The sequence below is a fragment of the Nothobranchius furzeri genome, chromosome 19 (genome assembly GCF_043380555.1).
Source record: "Nothobranchius furzeri strain GRZ-AD chromosome 19, NfurGRZ-RIMD1, whole genome shotgun sequence".
Classification (NCBI taxonomy): Eukaryota; Metazoa; Chordata; class Actinopteri; order Cyprinodontiformes; family Nothobranchiidae; genus Nothobranchius; species Nothobranchius furzeri.
In genome coordinates this window covers 173,706-195,980 of record NC_091759.1, presented here as the reverse complement: position 1 = coordinate 195,980, position 22,275 = coordinate 173,706, and the positions used below count along the sequence as shown (strand labels likewise).

Genomic DNA, 22,275 nt, shown 5'->3' with positions numbered 1-22,275 from the left:
GCAGGCTCTAGGTGCCCATTAATGTCCACTAAAGTCTTCCATAGCAGCTCAAGGAGACACATGACTGATCCCAGGACAGCAACACCCAGGAAGATGCTACGCTGCTCGCTCTGCAGTCAGTTTGGGCCTCGTCTGCATGACGGCTCACACTTCTTAATAAAGCTCGGTCTGTTGACTGAGGCTGGCACAGAGAAGCAGTCTGTCAGATACCCAGATCAGCCGGTTTCTCCTCCTTCTCCTCTGAGATTTTCTCGTTAGATTACTGAAACACCAGTGGACAATCTATTTATGTGTGCTCAGACCAGCTGCAACATTTCCCACCAAACATTTTAGTTCTCAGCTGACCCAGTAGAGCTAAACTAAACTCCTCTGAGCCTAAATTGTGGCGACTAAATAACCGCTGAAAGCCGTGTCACATTCTGCTAATCCATCGTGAGAACTTAATGAGAGCGGGGAGTGGAAATTAGCCCGGCAGCTCAAATCAGATAATCCTGTTATTAATCAGCACCAGGGGACACGGAAAGGAGAGAGGAAAATATGTTTTAATTCATCTTTTCTCTTTCTCCTGTCTTCTTTGTCTTTTTGTGCCTCCAGGATATAATGAACAGTGAGAAGAGTTATGACTCCTTGCCCAACTTCACTGCTGCTGACTGTGAGTTTTTTCCTTCCCATCCACTCCCACATCATCCCATACTTCCTATCAGGTTAAAACACCATGTAATACAGTTTTACACAAGGGTTGAGGAATCTGAGTGATCAGAAAAGGTCAAGAGGTCATAGGAAAATGTCATTGGACTTTGACTTGTCCTATGGCTTATTTCTTTGCGGTCATCATTCAAGCGCTTGACTTTTAACCCTTTAATAAGTAGAGCTGTCAAATGCGAAGAGGGTGGGAAGGTGCAACATGCTTTTCTTCAAACGGTTGGGTCAAACAACATTTCTGCTGAAACGGTCAGCAACATTTTTCCATGAGCCACTGGATCCTCTCCTTTGGAACAATGTGCTCTGATGATGAAAGGCTGAATGTAAACACAGACTTTTGTTTATTCCAGTGTCAGAAAGATCTCATGAAAAATCATTGGCGTTTCTTGTTTACTCACCACAGTAGTGGGTTTATGTCGCATGCTTCTGTGGAATAGTTTCAAGGGTTTAATGAATACTACAGGTGGGACTCTATACAAATAATCTAATTAATTAGAGGCTTTGTAATCAATTAATCTTGATTAATCACATTTTAATCGATGAAGAAAATTTGTCCCCAAGCCAGGGTATCCGCGGGTCCTTAAAAAGTCTTTAAAAGTCTTAAATTTGCTTTTCCAAATTTAAGGCCTTGAAAATCCTTAAAAATGACAAATAATCCTTAAATCCAGTTTCCAAAGGTCTTAAATTACCAAAGACCCAAAAAACAAGATTATTTTATTTCTATAAAAATTTTTGTGAATTTCTAGTTGGTGTTCAGCATTTTTTGTGTACGATGTTGGCGTAAGCGGAACCGTACACATTCAGCTGGTTGTGAAAGGGGGCTGTTTTTAGATGAGCACATTAGCTGGTTAAGCTAGTGGGAGTTTGTGCCATGGGGAAGTGCAAGTTTAATGGTAACTGGATGGTTAATCCCACGTTCACGACGTGGTTAGCACCGGTTCCAGGCAATAGCTGGAACTTATAGCTTAAATTTAATTTTAAAAATAGCTTAAATTTGGTCAAAGTGGCCTTAAAAAGGGTCTTAAAAAGTCTTAAATTTGGCTCCCTTAAACCTGCAGATACCCTGCCAAGCGTTTATTTTAAAATAATGTGAGTGAGACACAGATGACATAGCCGCACTTTAAATGGTAAATGGCCTGTATTTGATATAGCGCCTTCTAGAGTCCTGGAACCCCCCAAGGCGCTTTACAACACAATCAGTCATTCACCCATTCACACACACATTCACACACTGGTGGGGATGAGCTACAATGTAGCCACAGCTGCCCTGGGGCGCACTGACAGAGACGAGGCTGCCGAGCACTGGTGCCACCGGTCCCTCCGACCACCACCAGCAGGCAACGTGGGTTAAGTGTCTTGCCCAAGGACACAACGACAGCGACAGACTGAGCGGGGCTCGAACCTGCGACCTTCCGATTGCGAGGCGAGCACTTAACTCCTGTGCCACCGTCGCCCCATACTTTAATGAGTATATTTCTAGTACTGAACACTAGGTGGCATCAGAGCATAGCTACAACATTTAGAGGTGTAGTGTAGAGGTCAGGGGAAGTTTTGCTGAAGGTTACACGATGTTTCCTCTGAATAAAGCAAAGCTAATATCGGCTAATAAAAGCTAACCATTAGCAAGTAATATTTGTGGAGCTAAAACATCAATTTAGCCTTTTTTACCCAAGACACAAGAGCAAACGGAAGCAGTGGAAGAGTCGCATAGCTATTAGCCAATCAGAGGTGAGATGTTTGGATATCATGAATGTTAATTCCTCCTGCTGGGAGTATTTGTCTAAAGCCAAGGTTTCTCGTCTCATTTCAGGCCTGAGGCTGCTCGGCATTGGGAGAAACCAGTACATCGACCTCATGAACCAGTGCAGGTCCTCAAAAGTAAGATCATACCGTAAATCCTCTAATACAAGCCGGTATTCAATTAAAGGCCGGGTCTCCAATTTTGGCCGGTGTCGGAGTCAGCAGAGGTAAATAATGGCCGGTCTCTTATTGTGGCCGGATGGAATGTGGTAACGAGCAAGTACGAGCGTCCCAGCAGCAGGGTTATAGTCCCCAAATCAACCAGCAGGGGGCACTAGGGGTTCACGCAGACCTTTATTAGGCTTTTTCTTCAACGCTTTGTAACGCTACAGACACGATCCTCTATCACGCTCCTACCACACAGAGTCATGGTGTCAGTTAACCATGCTAATTCAACCCGCTCCACAGAACACACATCACCTTCCCTGTGGCTTACATAACACTCACACAACACGCAAATCAGCACATAGGAACTAGCAGAACGATAGGAAACACATATAACACATTACCCAGAATGCACCTGGCTTACAACCCCAGCCAGGTCATTACACTATCAAGTTCAAAGAGAACGTGCTGATTATGCTGCAGAACACTCTGGAGAGCAGCAGTAGGGGGTGTATGAACTACAGTAATCCCTCGTTTATCGCGGTAGATGCGTTCCAGACCTGGCCGCGATAGGTGAAAATCCGCGAAGTAGGGACTCCCAGCATGCCCCTCGCGGGGATTCCCTCCACGTCGCACCTACGTCACAAACCGCGGCTATAAACGGAAGTCGCCTTTCCAGCTCAGTCATCGTTTCTTCAGATTCATGATCAGAGTTTCCAACCTACCAATCAATCCAACGAACTATCAGCTCATAGTAAGTTATCTTACTTACTTCTGGAAAGCCCGGCATTTCCGTGTCACTTCGTTGACGCTCGAACGCTCGGGGGTTTCCTAGAGCAGCCGGCGTTTCACCGACGCTATCACTTCCGCGTCTGTGAAACCATGAATTATCGTATTATCACATTCTCTGTGATCAGCAACGCGCTGTGCCGGACCGTAGGTACTGACACGCGATTGTTCATGTCGGTTCATTTCCTTTAATGTTTTCTGTCTTTTATTTGCGCCTGATGTGTATCGCTGCTGTGGAGCGGGGCGCTTCACCTTGTCCTCCGACGCACAGATCACAGCAGGGAGCGCTCAGCTGTTTTCGCGGTCGGTAGATCTGCCTCCTGAGCACGGCCACAGTAACAATCAGGTGTCGCCACCTCAAAAACTAATTTAACACGCAATCGTTCATGTCAGTTCATTTCCTTTAATGTTTTCTGTCTTTTATTCGCGCCTGATGCATTTCGCTGCATGCTGTGGAGCGGGGCGCTGCGCGCATCACCTTGTCCTCCGACGCACAGATCACTGATGCGGCCGGCAAACAGCAAGCGCTCCGCTGTTTTTGCGGTCGGTAGATCTTTTAGAACTGCAGTTCAAAGGTAACTCATGAGGTGAATATATATGAACCCAGGTAGCAGTTTTTCTTTAGGATTGAGAGGAGATGCAGGAAGATAATACAGGTGCTGGCCAGTAAATTAGAATATCATCAAAAGGTTGAAAATATTTCAGTAATTCCATTCAAAACGTGAAACTTGTACATTATATTCATGCAATGCACACAGACCAATGTATTTCCAATGTTCATTACATTTAAATTTGATATTCATAAGTGACAACTAATGAAAACTCCAAATTTGGTATCTCAAAAAATTAGAATATTCTGAAAAGGCTGAATATAGAAGACACCTGCTGCCACTCTAATCAGCTGATTTACTCAAAACACCTGCAAAGGCCTTTAAAAGGTCCCTCAGTCTTGTTTTGAAGGCACCACAATCATGGGGAAGACTTCTGACTTAACAGCTGTCCAAAAGACAATCATTGACACCTTGCACAAGGAGGGCAAGACACAAAAGGTGATTGCTAAAGAAGCTGGCTGTTCGCAGAGCTCTGTGTCCAAGCACATTAACAGACAGGCGAAGGGACGGAAAAAATGTGGTAGAAAAAAGTGTACAAGCTCTAGGGATAACCGCACCCTGCAGAGAATTGTGACGACAAACCCATTCAAAAATGTGGGGGAGATCCACAAAGAGTGGACTGCAGCTGGAGTCAGCGCTTCAAGAACCACCACGAGGAGACTCATGAAAGACATGGGATTCAGGTGTCGCATTCCGTGTGTCAAGCCACTCTTGAACATGAAACAGCGCAAGAAGCGTCTCGCCTGGGCCAAGGACAAAAAGGACTGGACTGATGCTGAGTGGTCCAAAGTTATGTTTTCTGATGAAAGCAAGTTCTGCATTTCCTTTGGAAATCAAGGACCCAGAGTCTGGAGGAAGAGCGGAGAAGCACAGAATCCACGTTGCATGAGGTCCAGTGTAAAGTTTCCACCGTCAGTGATGGTGTGGGGTGCCATGTCATCTGCCGGTGTTGGCCCACTCTGTTTCCTGAGGTCCAGGGTCAATGCAGCCGTCTACCAGGAAGTTTTAGAGCACTTCATGCTTCCTGCTGCTGACCAACTTTATGGGGATGCAGACTTCACCTTTCAACAGGACTTGGCACCTGCACACAGTGCCAAAACCACCAGCACCTGGTTCAAGGACCATGGTATCCCTGTCCTTGATTGGCCAGCAAACTCGCCTGACCTTAACCCCATAGAAAATCTATGGGGTATTGTGAAGCGGAGGATGCAATACGCTAGACCCAACAATGCAGAGGAGCTGAAGACGACTATCAGAGCAACCTGGGCTCTCATAACACCTGAGCAGTGCCACAGACTGATCGAGTCCATGCCACGCCGCATTACTGCAGTTATTGAGGCAAAAGGAGCCCCGACTAAGTATTGAGTGCTATACATGCACATTCTTTTCATGTTCATTCTTTTCAGTTGGCCAACATTAGAGAAACAAACATTTTTTCATTGGCCTTTAGAATATTCTAATTTTCTGAGATACCAGATTTGATGTTTTCATTGGTTGTCACCTATAAATATCAAAATTAAACGTAATAAACATCGGAAATACATTGGTCTGTGTGTATTGCATGAATATAATGTACAAGTTTCACGTTTTGAATGGAATTACTGAAATATTTTCAACCTTTTGATGATATTCTAATTTACTAGCCAGCACCTGTAAACAGACAGGACAGAAAAATAGTCAAATAAAAACAAGTTAGTTTTTGTACCTGCTGGTTGCAACAAACAGACACCACTGAAGGTAATCAGAAGTGAGGAACAGAAAATGAAATAATTATTTTAATGTTTAGAGCAGCAGGAACTCCGAGAGGCTGCAGGCGCATCAGTGAGTTTGCGGCCGCTGCGCAGGGGGAGGGGGGAGAGGGCTGAAGCAGGAACTACCGTTGTTAAAAGAAATGTGTTTAACTTTGAAAATGTGGGCGCAATTTTAATTGTCAAAAACTCCAGCGAACCATTAGTTCATTTTGCTCAAATAGAAATAGAGGCCTGCCTCTAATACTGGCCCTCCTTCCAATAAAGGCCTGGAGCTTGATGAGCTTGAGTCAAATACAGGCCCGGGCCTGTATTAGAGGATTTACGGTATATGAATATTGATATATTTAATTTGGCCTCACAGTGGTCTTTCTTTTCTAAAAGGGGTGTTTTTTTTTTTTTTTGTTTTTTTTTTTAGCTGCAGGAATTCTACAAAATCTCCATTTTGACCAGCAACATGTAATTTTTCTAAGCCACACATGGATTCGTCTATTAAAGCATTAAAAGCTGCTTTTGTTTCTGGACTGAAGATGAATAAATCAGATAGAGACGAGTCTTCATGCTGGTGTTAAAGGGAAGTTTTAATGTACACTGATGCCTGAAACTGCAGCCTGAACCAGCACCAGCGCTTTGGTACTCGTGTTTACGTGTTCTAGTAACAGTTTAGTTCCTCTTTCATCATTTAGTTCCTCCGTGAAAACCTCAGCACTAAACTAACGCCGCCCGTTGTTTGCTCTCAGAGTGGAGAGAAAAATAATAGTGTTTGTTAGAATTCGGTCTAGACTGCGTATATATCCACATTTTGATGTTTTAAGGTAAGAACTGATCATGTTCAGAAGTTAAACACACTGAAAATGCAAATTTAATACAGAAAGACGAGGTAATTAAGCTTCTGACCAGATTTCTGACTTGTTTATAATAGTTTGGAACACCTTGCTCTTCTTTTGATTACATTTGTTTCTCTCCTCAGAAATTTTTCCGTAGGAAATCGGCGCGGGACCTGCTACCGGCCAAACCCGTGGAGATCTCCGTGGAGCCGTGGTGGGTGGCGCAGACGGGCTACATCACAGAAGACGACATAAGGGTTTGTCCCGTTTATTGTGATTAAAAATCTCCAGATTTGCCCCCTTTTTTTCAGCTGTTTGTTTTAAACACCTCTAAGAACTTATTCTTCTCTATTGTTGTTTTTTCCTTTCTGGCTGGGTGCAGGTTTGTTCTCCTTCGGAGAAGAAAGCCATCGATAAGATGATTGATACAGGCCCTCAGCTTGCAGGAACGATGGAGTTCAACGTGGTTTTAAGTGAGTGTTGAAATCTGAGGAGCCTTTGTCTCCCCCTCCTGGTTCAGAGCGGTATTACACAAGTGTTATCTTTTATATTACATCCTGTTATAACTGAATTAAGCAAGATTGGATCGAAAATGAGGTTTTATATGCATCCCTTTATTATTTCATCTAAACATGAGTCTTGTTTTTCTTTTATTTGCATAAGTCCCAGCCCAAACTTTAGATTTAAGACTCGTTTGACTATCTCGTCACAAGAAGCATTTGATTTTGTGTAAATAAGTGATAATAAAATGTCTAATGTTAATAATGAGAGACTGATTCAGATCAGTGAAACTCGGGGTCTGAATGTTTGATTTTGCTGTTTTAATACAGAAGTGGGGCAAAAGGCTTTTTAATGGGATCTTATTTCTCCCGTCAACTTTCCGATTTCTCGGAGGAAGTGGAATAACTCCTTTATACTTTTGAGATTTGTTTCTCCGAGCCCAGCAGCAGCGACAGCTGAAAGGACGTTTCACCTGCCAGCGGCGTTTATTGTTGTGTTATTACAGGCTTGTACAACCGGGGCTTCATTTACCTGGACGTTCCCATATCTGATGACAGCTGTATCTCAGGTAAACGCAGCACATTGTTCACAGTGGCCCTCAAGCTTTGGGCAGTTAGGATGATTAAATGTCATCCGTGCACATATGACATGGTGGATGAAATTTTACTCACCTGGACCGATCCGCAGAGGTACAGTTACAGATGTGTGTGTGATGCAGCACTCAGAAGGAAAGCTGTGGAAACGATCGGCCGTAAAAACAATCACTTGTTCGGTTGTTTGTCTTGGTCTCGTCAGTGCCCCCTCTCGAAGGCTTCGTCATGAACCGTGTCCAGGGTGATTACTTTGAAACTCTTCTCTACAAAATCTTTGTGTCCATCGACGAGCAGACGAACGTGGCAGAGGTGAGCTTCAGACGCCACGTTTATTACGCTTGAATGATAAAAAAGTGTCTTGTTTGTGTTTACTGATCTGATACTGATAGGACGACGGTGGCGCAGGAGTTACCCCCAAATTCCACTACCTCCGCTCCGCCCCCGCCTTCCGCAGCCGCTCGCTTCCAAACTCAATTTTTCTTGGTACCCGCTCTACAACGGCTCCGCTCCGGTGCGGAGACCTGAGGGGGGCAAACAAGCATGTGCGGGATTTTCGAGATCTTGCGATACAGTCCGAGCAATAAACGCGGAAGTTAGATCCAAACACCCGTTGTGTGGGAGAAGCATCGGCATGAACTGTTTAATCTGCCCATCATGTGTGTTGAGAGATCAGCAGTGTTTGGATCAACAAAGTGTGACTACTTTGATAGTGGAAACTGTATTTATGGCTTACTTTTGTGCATTTAAACTTCAGCCGCCACTGATAGTTGTTAAAAGTTGTTAAACCTGTGCATATGAAACAAAAAACGCCTTTTGTTTATCGATTTATTGTGAAAAACGGAAGTTGTGCTTGCTCCCATTCCTGTTGGGCGGTTGTGATTTCTGTCCATTTACTGCGGAGGTGCTCCGGCGTCCGGCGAAAATAGGATCGATTCTATTTTTGCCGGACGCCGGAACAGAGGGCGGAGCACGGCCGCAGTAGTGGAATTGCTCTGATTGACTACAACGGGACCGATTTTGCTCCGGCGTTCGTGTCGGAGCGGAGCGGAGGTAGTGGAATTTGGGGGTAAATTGCTCGCCCCGTAATCGGAAGGTTGTAGGTTCGAGCCCCACTCAGTTTGTTGCTGTCGTTGTGTCCTTGGGCAAGACGCTTCACTCACCTTGCCTACTGGTGGTGGTCGGACGGACCGGTGACTCCTGTGTACGGCAGACTTGCCTCTGTCAGTGCGCCCCAGGGCAGCTGTGGCTACGGTGTAGCGCATCACCACCATGTGTGTGTGTGAATGACTGATTGTGTTGTAAAGCACCTTGGGGGGCCCCAGTACTTCAGAAGGCGCTATGTATCACATATAGGCCATTCACCATTTCAGGCACAATTTTTTAATCTTTCTCTCCTGATCCCTCCTTCCTCTCTGTGACTCTCAGCTGGCAAATGTGTTGGAGATCGACTTGGATTTAGTGAAGGTAAACAGTCCTTTCTCTCTTTTTAAGTAACTTTTTATTTAAATGTCTTCAGTTTGGGTGCAGTTTTCTCCACACTGGTTCTGGAGTCTACTTCCTGTACTCACATTTCTTGTTTGTGTTCAGTGCAACAGGCAGCAAAACTACTATAGTAACTATAGATGTTTGATATCCGCTATTTTACTGATATCCAACATACCCATATAGTCTGATTCTTAAAGGCCAAGTTCACTGTCCCTGGTTTCACACTGAAAGCATCTTAGGCGTGGGATGACGTCACTGCTTCAAATAGAATGTTTTATAGTCTACGGAGTCTTACGTGCTACATCCCAGAAGCAGATAGGATCAGGTTCTATTTTTGCCGCGAGCCATTTCTGGGCCACGTCAATTTCCGCAGTTAACATAGGGCTAGACAGGAAATCACACTTGGTTTCAGTGTAAAATCCCTGGTAATTTTCAAAATAAAAGCACTGCAGCAATGCAATTTCATATAAATGACCCAACGGCTTATTTCAAGTCAAGTCAAGTCAAAGTCAAAGTCATTTATTGTCATATTCTCCACATGTGCAGGACATACAGAGAAATGAAATTCAGTTTCAGCACACACAATTCAAAGATCAGACATACGTGGGTAAGACACATAACAAGAATTGGTGACTGCGGTCATTCGCAACATGAGTCGCGCTACCTTAATAGATAGATGAAAAGGGTGTTACACGAGGAAAGTTCAGGGAGGGGAAAAAAAGGCATTAACAGGGTTACACCAGCAGGGTGTAGCACTCTAATGCAAAAAAACACCCGACATGGAAGCACAGACAGCACGTATACAACATCATAGTCCGATGGGGAGGTGGGGGTGGGCGGGATCCTGAAGCCTCCAATGGGAGCTGCCACTGCGGCGCATCGACCAGCTGCAGACCAACAGGTGGGAGGGAGAGATAAGGAACAGAGAGCACATTGAAGTTCCTGCAGAATCTGAAGGAAGAGGGTGAAGGTCGGGACACAGCATCTGTCGGCATTCCTCCTTTTTGTGGGGGTGTGTTGAGGCAGCCTTGAGAGGCTGCTATGGCGTCAGATAAGGATAAACATGACTTTGTTTAGGGCAGACAGAGATAGTCTTCCTCTCCGTCTTGTAGTCTCTAAGTGGTCATTCATGTCCACCAGTGAAGCCAATTTTACATTCCACATCCCCGCATCGTCCGGCGACCCTCTCCGAGATCAAATCCATCTTGCGCACTAACACAAGCAACGCCGCAAGGACATTGTCCAGCTTACGGTTCACCTCGAGTAACGTCCCAGTCTGTAAGGTCACCGCACGAGCGGCACATTCCGTGGGTACGGGTCGCACTCCAATCGCTCCCGTCTTCCCAAATTTCCAGAAAACCAGATATCCTCCCACTCCAATCAGAAGAAATCCAGTGATCATTAGGCCGAATATCCACAAATCTTCCACATCCTCGATGTACAGCTGAGAGAGGCACACGATTCGCCAGACCTCCCAAGAATCGAGTGCATATCCCGATGCGAATGTCCCCTCGGGACAGGTGGGAGCCCCCTTCTCCGTTCTCATCGTAGAGAAAATTTTGTCAATCACGTTGAATGACCAGTTAATTAAGTCCATATTTCCAAAAAAGAGTAGTGGTTTCAGGAGAAATGCAGAGAAGTGCTCTGTAGGCAGACAGGACAAGAGCCTTGGGGAAGCCGATAAGGGAGCTGAGAAAAAAGCGTCTGTACTCTCTGAAGGCTGCAGAAGTGAATTTGTTCCAAGTATCATTCCAGAAGCACAGCGGTGTGTTGCTCATGGCTTTAAGCATGGCAGTGGAGAGGAACAACATCGTACACGACCTCAAACAACAATATCAAATGGGATTTCCTTTATTTTGGTTTATTGGCGGATTGCATAAACAAACCGTGACCTGAAGTCTCGAGGGATCTTGTGATCTCACGAGTCCAGTGAAGAGCACAGCGAGGAAGCCATGCCACGACTAGGGTTGTCACGGTGTGAAAATTGAACCTCACGGTTATTGTGACCAAAATTATCACGGTTTTCAGTATTATCGCGGTATTTTTTTTAAATGTGTTACATTTTCAGACAACTAAATAAACCCTGTATATCAGGAAAATATTGTCCTCGGTTTGTGTCCTTCCAGTGAGCTTAGCAGATCTGGGAAAATGTCATCAGGCAGTAATCATTGTTAAATTCATAATTATTCTCGGAGAGAGACCGACTCTTATCTGCCCCTGGGAGCCCCGTAATGCATAGCGTCATTTCAACATGGCGGTGTCCGCGACACGGTTTATATGCAGGTAGCGGCGCTGCGGCTGCTTTATATAGCGACTCGTTGCATTCTCCCTCAACCCAAATCCTCGGATCACGCATTTTAGCTAAAACGCTAACGTTAGCTTGCCTTGCGTTGACTGTAGAGTTGTGGATGATGGTCACGCAGATGTGTCATGAGATTTGAAGCATTGCTGCCTTTCACAGACACTTTTTCTGCACGTGCTGCAAACAGGATAGCCGTCTTCTATAAACTGTCCCTCGGCATTCTTCAAATATCCAAAAGATGCCCGTACTTCCCACTTTGTCTTCTTTGAGAGATAATAAATGTCCTGAGCGCTGCCGTCTCCTCCTTTGACCATTATTTTAGCTTTAGCTTCAATAAAGTTTTGGTTGTAAACAACAAAGCGCGCATGTGCCGCCGGCAACTTCAGCAGATGATACGGTGGCTGGTAAGGGTCACCGCGCCTACACCGCAGCCACGGTAATCCACCGAGATAATATAGTTTTTTTAAAAACAAGACGGTTATTATTATTGTCAACTTTTTACCGGGGTTTACAGCTACACCGGTTACCGTGACAACCCTAGCCACGACCAAGACTCTCCCGGTATGAAATGGATCACTTTGGCGTTCACGTGTAAACTGTTCCGCTGTCGTTTCACACTGCTGATGCTTCCAGTGTGAAACCTGGGTGAGTCGCTTAATGAATTGATTTTGCATCCAGGACAGAGCAGAGCATGTCTGCTAGTAGAAGCTAACCGTTAGCATTACCAACTCCACAACATGGTGGAAAACATTCACGAATGTGTTATTTGTGGAGTTAAAACATCAACATTGCAAAGCAAACAGAGTCAGTGGTAGAGTCGCGCCGCTGTTAACCGGTCAAATGTGATTTTGGTATAAAAACTGCAGAGATTAGCACAAATATTTAAATGCATATATTTGATAATATTTTTCGTGTATTTAAGAAATGCATTTTTGTTTCTTTTCATTAAAAATGTTTGTGCTTTTTCTCCAGTTTTATTTAATTTGTAATATTTTAAAATTTATATTATTTTAAGCCCCTTAAATTTATACTAAAAAAACCAACACATTTTTCCTGCTTTAATTTTCCAGCAAGAATTTATTGTTTTACTCACTTTAACCCAATCGCTGCCAGCGTTTTTCAGCGTTTTTACTTTTTTTTTAAGAGTCACAGAACGTTGCGCGCTAGGATGATGGCGACGCCAAAACAACCAAAACAAAGCTGAGACTCAACTCTTACATCAGGAAGAATCCGCGTGTTTCGAGCGTTATCCGTTCTGTCATAATCCGTTGTCGAATTGTGATCGGCAGAAGCTTTTCCGGTTCGCGCCTCACTTTTTTTTACAGCAGCGGTCCAAAACGATCTCCTAAAGGTTGGTTTATGCTTGATGCGTCCGCGAGGTTCGCACGGCTCCGCGCGGCGAAATTGCGTCATTTTAACAACCACGCCCCTCCACCGTGCCTCCGCACGGCCCAAAATTTCCGCACCGCGCACCTAGGAAATTTTCTAACCACGCGGACGGTCGGACGTGGAAAAACATGGCTGACTGGCAAGAACTAGTTATAGCAGAGGTTCAGCTCTCAAAGATCACCGTGATCAACATGTTGTTAATAATTCTTGGAGAGAAATAGCTCGCATTGTCGGAAAAGACGAGGATGTTGTTAAAATGCTGGAATGCCATGTTGTAAACAACAGTAATTTCTACTTCTACTATGGTGTAGTGTTGGATGCATGCCGTAGAGCTCCATGCTGCCCCCTACAGTTTGGGTGAATATTGGCTCACCGCAGAGACAAGCCGCATGAACCATAAACGCTGCAAGTTGTGAAGCCCGTTCCATCCGCGAGCCGCATCATCAAGCGGAAAGTAAATGCGTCAGGCATAAACCAAGTTTCACACATGGACATTCTGCTTCCTGATCACGTGACGTGTGAAGTACGTGGATGAAGATCGGCTTTAGAGCTGAGATGTTTGTTCTCACGGTGTGGGGGCTCGTCCGACGCCCACACAGTAAAAAAAAATGCAAATGACGACTTTAGTCGTCATTGGCAGTGAACGAGTTAAAATCGAATTTTGGAAAATGAAAACAGAAATATGGAATTTGGTTAAACTCTGGATGTTTTTTCAGTTGGAGTTCAACCCTACAGCATCGCCCATCTAAGGCAGAAAATATTGTTGCACAATTTGAAAGCATGTAATAGCCAAACGAGACCTCAAAGCTTCACACACACACACACACACACACACACACACACACACACACACACACACACACACCGTTCCAGGTGAGAGCCGTCATGCCCGTTGCCTCGGCTCAGTGGCCTCTAAAGTTCGACTTTTCCATTCACTCCCTGTCAAAGAGCCAAACTCTGTCAACGTCTTTGACCTTCAGCTTAAAGAGCCGAACTTCTTTATCCTCCCACCTGCAGCTCATTTGTGCAGCTAGAACGGAGCGTTGAGGAGGAGCAGAGGTCGAAGCTACATTGGCAGTAAATCTACCGTAGAGAAAACCTGAAACTTTAAAGAAAAACACTTTGAGCAGAACTTTTTCTTTTTCTGTAATGACTAGTTGGCAATCTGTATAAAATATAAAACACGAGTCAGAAGTGACATTTCTGCACAGCTTTAGCTCAGATTTAGGCCGTGTACGAAGAGCATTTGAGCATGTCTGGTGCATTGTGGGTAGAGACTTGGTGGATTAAGCCGGGCGTACACTGTGCGACTTTTTCACTTTTTTGAGCCGATTTTCCAGTCGTGCGAGAATCCACGAGATCGGGGCGAGTTTTGCGCTGAGCGTCGTGTAGTGTACAGGGGGTTACGAGAGGCGATTAACACCACATGATCAGCTGCCGATCAGCAGTCGTGAGGTCGCACGGACTTCTGGAGTGTTTAATATTTTGCTCGTCCCTCGTGAGGGTATCGCACTGTTGAAGCGGCGCTGCGAGCAGCTGCGACCCAAAAGGTATCAGAACCGCTCACAGCGCATGCGCAATCCTGCATCAAGACCGCTCGCTCGCTATTTCCCTAATAACACACGCTGTTCGTTTTTGTTTCTACACGTTTTTTTACTCACAAAGATTGTCAAGAAAGCGTGTTTGTCGTGTTCATGTCAAATTAAACTGATCACTAAACACAGATTTACTTTCTTTATTTCGTTTTCCTCATCCAACCCCCATAAATCCCTGTGTGTCCTCCTGCAGCACTCCCGAAGGACAACAGGCAAAACAAGACAAAAAAGTCTGACGTGTTGAGTAAAAACTGCTATTTTTAGCATATTTTTAGGGCCGACATGTTGCTACCAGACGTACAGTGTGAGCAGTCAGGTCGCATGCGAGAACTGGGTCGTGCAGTGTGAGCACACGACTCGTGAGATCTGCCCTGCGAGGAAGTCGTACAGTTTGAGCTGAAGCTGAACGCTGCGAGTGAAAAAGTCGCACAGTGTACGCCCGGCTTTAGACCTGCTTCCCACAGATGACGTCGGATCTTCTCAGATTGGTATCTGGGCTGTTTCATTTACCTGCAGCTCTTGTTGCCCGTGCTACTGACCGAGCAATGTGGGCAGTGGCGGCCCCCAGAAGTTTCTCACCGGGGGGCCCAGTGAAGATTTTTCAGTCCCTGTGGTAACTTTGGGAGAGTTTAGCCTTTAGCTGTGCGTTTTTCTTCATTCTGTTTTGTTTTGGCTAGTGGTTAGGACTGGACGAAAGAAGCAGATATGAGCTTTAAATTGTTGTTTTCAAATATCTAAAATATATCAAAACCAAAAAGTAAGAAAAGGGTAAGTTGGCCTTTTGTTAATAATCTGTATTTTGGGGTTTCATTCTGATGGGGTTCACTTGGGATTGAGCGTCGTTTATCCTTGTTTCCGTTCAATCAGAACGCCGTCTCCATGTACTGTCGCCTCGGCTTTGCTGTGAAGAAAGGTCAGGTGTTCAGCTCCGATCAGCTGCACCCCAGCTGGAAGAACGCTCCGTCTGTAAACAGACTCAGGTACGTTCCTGTCCACCAATCAGCTAATTTTACAACTCCACTTGTGCTGTTTTGATGTTTTGGGTCTGCTGCAGGAGCACCATGGACCCCCAGAAGATGCTGCTGTCCTGGGAGCAGGGCAGCCCCGTGATGGAGGCAGGCTCCTCAGCCACAGACACCGACACCACCAGCCTGGAAGACCAAGGTCTCTCCACGGTCCACATGCCGGTTCTGCAGCGTGTGCAGATAATTATGCATGCTGATACGTGCACACGGGGCACTTTCTGATTGCTACTTCAGAAGGTTTGAGGCAGCACCGCTAATTAATGCCCAGGAAAGCCAAATTTTAGGTGGATGGGGTTGTTTGTGAAGTAGAATTTATTTCAACACATCCACTAATTCATCTTTAATTGAGTCCTTACATTTACTTTAGCATGCAACAATGGAGCTGCAATCAGCTGCTAACATATGACTGCTTTATGTGTTTTTTAACGTCTTTGTAGCTGAGACGGGCAGCGTCAGCAGCCTGAGCATCCCTGCTGCTCCCACCAAGAGGATCGCCTTCCTCTTTGACTCCACACTCACAGCCTTCCTCATGATGGGAAACCTGTCTCCGGTCAGTGACCTCGTGTGGACTCCCGCCAAGTCTCATAACCAGAATTGAACAAAAAATTTTTTATTTATTTATTTTTTTGTCCCATCAGAACCTGAAGAGCCATGCGGTCACCATGTTCGAGGTGGGTAAGCTGTCTGATGAGACCCTTGACAGCTTCCTGGCTGAGTTAGAGAAGGTGAGTTGAGCTGTCACTAGAGCCTCACCTGGTGTCGTTCTTTGCTTTTAAAGGGGACGTATTATGCAAAACTCGCTATTTGCTTCCTTTTTGCTGCCATGTGGATCTCTACTGCCTCTATATATACTCCGAATGAGTAAAATCCCATCCATCTGTTTTGTGTCAGTCAGTGCGTTTACAGTCAGTGTTAGAAAACCAAATGATTGACTTGGTCCGGCTGAAGTGGAACTGAACTGGACTACTTCCAATAGAGCTAAAGTACCCAGATAATGTGGTTAGGAAACCAAATTTCTCTTCATGTCGACAACATCCCAGCTTAAGCCGGGCGTACACTGTGTGACTTTTTCACTTTTTTGAGCCGATTTTCCACTCGTGCGAGAATCCACGAGATCGGGGCGAGTTTTGCGCCGAGCGTCGTGTAGTGTACAGGCGGTTACGAGAGGCGATTAACACCACATGATCAGCTACCGATCAGCAGTCGTGAGGTCGCACGGACTTCTGGCGTGTTTAATATTTCGCTCGTCCCTCGTGAGGGTATCGCACTGTTGAAGCGGCGCTGCGAGCAGCTGCGACCCAAAAAGTATCAGAACCGCTCACAGCGCATGCGCAATCCTGCGTCAACACCGCTCGCTATTTCCCTAATAACACACGCTGTTCGTTTTTGTTTCTACACGTTTTTTTACTCATAAAGATTGTCAAGAAAGCGTGTTTGTCGTGTTCATGTCAAATTAAACTGATCACAAAACACAGATTTACTTTCTTTATTTCGTTTTCCTCATCCAACCCCCATAAATCCCCGTGTGTCCTCCTGCAGCACTCCCGAAGGACAACAGGCAAGACAAGACAAAAAAGTCTGACGTGTTGAGTAAAAACTGCTACTTTTAGCACATTTTTAGGGCCGACGTGTTGCTACCAGACGTACAGTGTGAGCAGTCAGGTCGCATGCGAGAACTGGGTCGTGCAGTGTGAGCACACGACTCGTGAGATCTGCCCTGCGAGGAAGTCGTACAGTTTGAGCTGAAGCTGAACGCTGCGAGTGAAAAAGTCGCACAGTGTCCGCCCGGCTTTAGCCAAGCTGTGACCTGCCCAGGCCCTCCCCCTTCTGGTGGTTATGAGACCACTGAAGCCATTCATTAACGTATTTTTTTCTACTTTAAAACTAAAGAGTAATATGTTCCCTTTAAAACACAAAAAAGATGATATTTTTTTCTCAGGTGGAGAGCACGGCTGAGGGTGAGGCCCAACGTTACTTCGATCACGCTCTGACCCTTAAAAACACCATCCTCTTCCTGCGTTACAACAAAGAGCTCACTCAGGATCAAGGACCCGATATTCCAAATATAGGTAACTACTTGTGCACAAAATCCCAACACCTGAGCCGGCACCTCTGTCCCCCACACACGGTTTCTTGTGTTGTAACATCATTTGTTCTAAAACCCTCGGAGGTTTTTAGCTTTTCAAAAACACTTTTCAAACCTGAACATGATACCGACGAGACTGCAGTTGAAGAAGCCAGCTGGGAGGTCGTAACCTAAGACAAACGGCTACATTTGCAATCAGACGACGGCCCTTCAAATTTTGCACGTCTAACACATAAAGATTCTCGTTTTTCATTTCAAATGATTCATGCCCGTATTAATAAGCGACAGCTCTTCGCCATGTGCAGACCTCCTTCTCAGATGTTTCAATGCAATTCGACAGAACGGAAATAACATTTTTAAAGGTGCTGCTGGGCGTTTTTAGTGTCTGCAGAAGTGCTGATAACATTTTATAATCATTAGAAATTATGTGGCATGTTGTGGTAAAAACATTTATGTGAAAAGCTTTTATTTTCTACCCTGACTCTGTTACTAACGAGGCATTCTGAGCTGTCATTACCACACTTGTTGTAAACAACCATTGTAAATGTTCCCATTCAACCCGCTTAGTGGTCGTAGAAAGTCAATAAGTAATTAAAAGCTGGGAATTCATCTGGAAGCAACAAAAGAGGAAGTGGATTTGTGTGAACATATCTCTGTGTCGCTCAGAGATTCTCCCTGGATCTGTATTTTTTACTAATCACGCTCATATAAATGACTAAAAGCAAACCTGAGGTGTTTATCTTGTGTCTCGAGGTTCCCCAGCGCAGAAAATGTCCTGCAGCACAGAATAAAGCAACTCTTACGTGTTTCTGTTGAGCTGCCGTTGCGCCACCAGATGCTGTTTGTTTGCTTTGGCTTCCTGCCTCGTCTCTGATTGTCTTTGTGTCTCAGACGTCCTCAAGCTGGTGTTCTGCAACAGATGAACCTGCCGGCTGAAGCTAAACCCAGCCTCCGATGCTTCAGTTGTCTTTTTTTCATTATTCATTCCATTAATGAAGGTTTTTTGCGCCCCCCCCCCCCCCCCCCCCCTTACAGATTTGTCCTGGTTTTGCTTTTGTCACATTTAACTCATTCACTGCCAGAGTTTCTCACCATTTTTACAGTTTTTTTAAGAGTCACATAACGTTGCGCGCTAGGATGATGTCGACGCCAAAACAACCAAAACAAAGCGTAGACTCACCTCTTACATCAGGAAGAATCCGCACATTTCGAGCGTTATCCGTTCCTTCAGAATCTGTTGTGGAATTGTGATCGGCAGAAGCTTTTCCGGTTCGCGCCTCACTTTTTTTACAGCAGCGGCCCAAAACGATCTCCTAACACATGGATGTTCTGCTTCCTGATCATGTGACGTGTGACTTATGCGGATGAAGATCGGCTTTAGAGCTGAGATGTTTGTTCTCTCAGCGCGGGGGCTCGTCCGACGCCCACACAGTAAAAAAGATGCAAATGACGTAGTGAATGTATCCGATTTTATTGGTGGATGGTCTCAAACATCTGCTGAGCAAAACCGGATCTTCCATCTGGCGAGAGACATCACGATGATCCCATAAAGATTCGGCGCCTGTTGAGACAAAAGTGGAACTTTCTGAATCCGTATATTGTTTGTTTTTTCATTTTCAAATGAACACCAGTCATCGAAAAATGAAAAAGTTTTTGATTTTTCTGTTTTTTAATCAGCTACAAAAACAAAGAAGTTCTTGTTTTTCATATGTTCAAATTTAGCCTTTGATCAAAAGTACAAGATGGAAAAAACAGACCGCTGGACCATGGGTCGGGTTTAAATGGACAGGTGTCGTGTCCATGCAGGTATCCCCGATGGGATGTGTATCTCTGCATTGGGAGCACGCACCGAGCTCCAGATGCGCCTCAGTTCCGTCTAGTATTATAATTATATAAACAAATTAAATATTAAAATCTAATCCTGTTTTTTTCCATTTTGTAATTTTGATCCAAAACTAAACTTTAACCCTTTGGGCCCTAGGCCTGTTTTCTTTGGGCCGTGGCGCCACCCAACTGGGGGCCTTTGGAGTTTCATGTCCCAAGTGTCAGTGATTGTTTGCGTTCCCCGAGCACAGCTACAGCTACAATCAAAACAGTTTAGATGGTAAACAAATCTATTTTTGGTTTTTGATACATTAAGATAAAATAATACTTTAACTTTATTTTAGAAGAGCTGCCCTTATGTGAAAGTGCTGACAGGATGGAGGTTGTGAGTTCCAGTTCAATTTAGGAAATTTACTCAATTGCTTTATTTATTCCTGGGGTCCTCAACTAAATTTGTCCAAGGTTTTTTTTTTCCAGCAGACACAAGAGAAGGTTTGATGCTCTTCTAAAATAAAGTTCAAATATCATTGTATCTTAATTTATTACTATTTAAAATGGCCTTGTTTCCCGTCTGGGCTGTTTGATTGTGGTTTTAGTTGTGTTTGGAGAATGTGGACAGTTGTAGATGTCTGGGACGTGAAACTGAAAAGGCCCCCAATTGGGGGGGGGGGGTTAAACTGGTTAACTGATGCACTGATTTTTCTCGAAGGTGTGCTATCTAGACGCTAAAACATCTCAGCATCAGTCAAGCACGGTGGTGGTCGTAGAGTGGTCTGCCTCAGGACCACTTGCTGTAACTGATGGAACCATAAATTCTGCAGAAAACCCTGTAGGAGAATATCTGACCTTTGACCTTAAATGGGCCATTCCTGCAGGAAAACCTCCCAGCGTTAGGTTAATCTGTTATCCAGCTGAGGAATGTTGGATTAAATGATCATTACTTTCACTTGTTCATCAACACATCACACCCTGAGAAGTAAAAGTTTTTTCTAATAATCCTCCTGACTTTCTAGAGCCATTCCTCTTGTTCCTGCTAGCCGCTATTTCTGAACTGAGTCACGGCGTGAAGGAGCGGCTCGCTGCTAAACCCTTTCTCGATCAGCTTTCCGGCCTTCTGCTGTGTGGAGAGATTTTAGATCTCAGAGGAACGGGCAGCAGCTGAGAGGAGTCTTTTGTTTGAGGAGTCGGACTAATGGAAAGCGTTGAGAATCGCATCACCAGTCCCCTCTCGGCTATTAAGAGTCATAAAAGGTGAACTGGAGCCTGAGATGTTGCCAACAGATGCCCCGTGGCGCTGCGTTTTAAGAGTGCAAAAACAGAAATATTCATCGTTTTATTTTGGCATTTAGAATCGTATTTTAAACCCTTTTATGTGCCGTTTTAACCGTGATGATTAATGGAGATACAGGAAGTTGTTTATCGCGTCCAACTGGGCGTGACTTTCCCCTCCAGGTTTCCCTCTGGACATGCTGCGCTGCGAGAGCCTGCTGGGTCTGGACCAAGCCACCTGCAGCCGCGTCCTCAACAAAAACTACAAGCTGCTGGTCTCGATGGCGCCGCTCAGCAACGAGATCAGACCCATCAGCAGCTGCACGCCTCAGGTAGGAAGCCCGGAGGCGACGGCGCATAACGGGAGGGTAAACGCTGGGCGCGCTGCGGCGTTCTGTCACGTGTTGTCAGTGTGTGTGTGAACGAGGATAGAACGAGCTCTGGTTGTGTTTGTCGTCGGTGTCCACGCTCGTGTGCAGAAGGTGTGTGTGTTTGTCAGTTGCTCCAACAACAGGGCTGCACAGAGAGGAGGAGGGCGGGGAGTGAGGTTTGTGAGTAAATCCTGGATGTTTTCCAGCTTCCTCTCCGAGCCCACGGAGACCCAAACAGAGGAGGAGTTAAAACTCCTGTCGTGCTGCTTGTTCTCACTAAAGCAGAATCTGATTTGATTTCCTCCTCACGTCTGCGTTTGTCTCCGTTATGATTGTTTGAGGTTTGATGGATGAAGCCTCCCTGTTCATGTGTGTCGCCCTGCAGCACATTGGCCCAGCCATCCCTGAGGTCAGCTCAATCTGGTTCAAGCTGTACCTGTACCACGTGACTGGCCAAGGCCCGCCCTCTCTGCTGCTCTCCAAAGGCTCCCGGCTCCGAAAACTGCCTGACATTTTCCAGGTGAGTCCGGTTAGGGATTGATCGTGGAAAGGCTGATGGGAAAAGCATCACTGGGTTCAGGAAGTATAAGAAAGAAAAAAGACTTGCAACTGGATTTTCTCCTCAGGCCTACGACAGGCTGTTGATCACCTCTTGGGGTCACGACCCCGGAGTCGTCCCTACGTCCAATGTGCTGACGATGTTAAACGACGCGCTCACACACTCTGCTGTCCTCATACAGGTAAACACCCGTTTATGAGGTCCTGCTAATGGCAAATAATTAAGTGGATTTAAAATGACACGTCAGGTAAAAGCTCAGGCCTCAGGAGATTCAAAAATACTTGTTTAAAATGATTATTGAACTTTAAAATGAGTTCTCTACACTTTTTCATGTACATTTATGACTACGTTGCGTGCATCTGAAGGCCCCAGGTTCGTTGTCGCGTTTCGGCACCAGTTAGCTGCTTTTTGGTCTGGCTGAAGCTGGTCAGAGCTGGTTTGGCCCGAACCTTCCTGGTTTGTTTCTCAAAGGGGAGAGATGCTCAGAGCTTTGATCTATGCAGGGTATCCGTGGGTTCTTAAAAAGTCTTAAAAAGTCTTAAATTAGCTTTTCCTAATTTAAGGCCTTAAAAGTCCTTAAAAATGACAAATAATCCTTAAATCCAGTTTCCAAAGGTCTTAAATTACCAAAGACCCAATAAACAAGATTCTTTTATTTCTATGAAAATTTCGTGAATTTCTAGTTAGTGTTCAG

The 22,275-nt window shown here is 45.1% G+C and overlaps 1 protein-coding gene across 1 annotated transcript in view; it reads left to right on the top strand.

Annotated features, from left to right (window-relative positions):
• The window catches only part of fam91a1 (family with sequence similarity 91 member A1), a 39,325-nt gene that overhangs the window by 5,266 nt on the left and 11,784 nt on the right, over window positions 1-22,275 (top strand). The window contains exons 4-18 of the mRNA XM_054745185.2: window positions 595-652; window positions 2,513-2,580; window positions 6,726-6,839; window positions 6,965-7,055; window positions 7,589-7,651; window positions 7,879-7,985; window positions 9,102-9,140; window positions 15,315-15,427; window positions 15,502-15,611; window positions 15,910-16,022; window positions 16,111-16,197; window positions 17,412-17,541; window positions 20,835-20,983; window positions 21,408-21,542; window positions 21,649-21,762. Coding sequence (XP_054601160.1) covers window positions 595-652; window positions 2,513-2,580; window positions 6,726-6,839; window positions 6,965-7,055; window positions 7,589-7,651; window positions 7,879-7,985; window positions 9,102-9,140; window positions 15,315-15,427; window positions 15,502-15,611; window positions 15,910-16,022; window positions 16,111-16,197; window positions 17,412-17,541; window positions 20,835-20,983; window positions 21,408-21,542; window positions 21,649-21,762 — 1,491 coding nt within the window. The remainder of the gene's footprint in view (window positions 1-594; window positions 653-2,512; window positions 2,581-6,725; window positions 6,840-6,964; window positions 7,056-7,588; window positions 7,652-7,878; window positions 7,986-9,101; window positions 9,141-15,314; window positions 15,428-15,501; window positions 15,612-15,909; window positions 16,023-16,110; window positions 16,198-17,411; window positions 17,542-20,834; window positions 20,984-21,407; window positions 21,543-21,648; window positions 21,763-22,275) is intronic.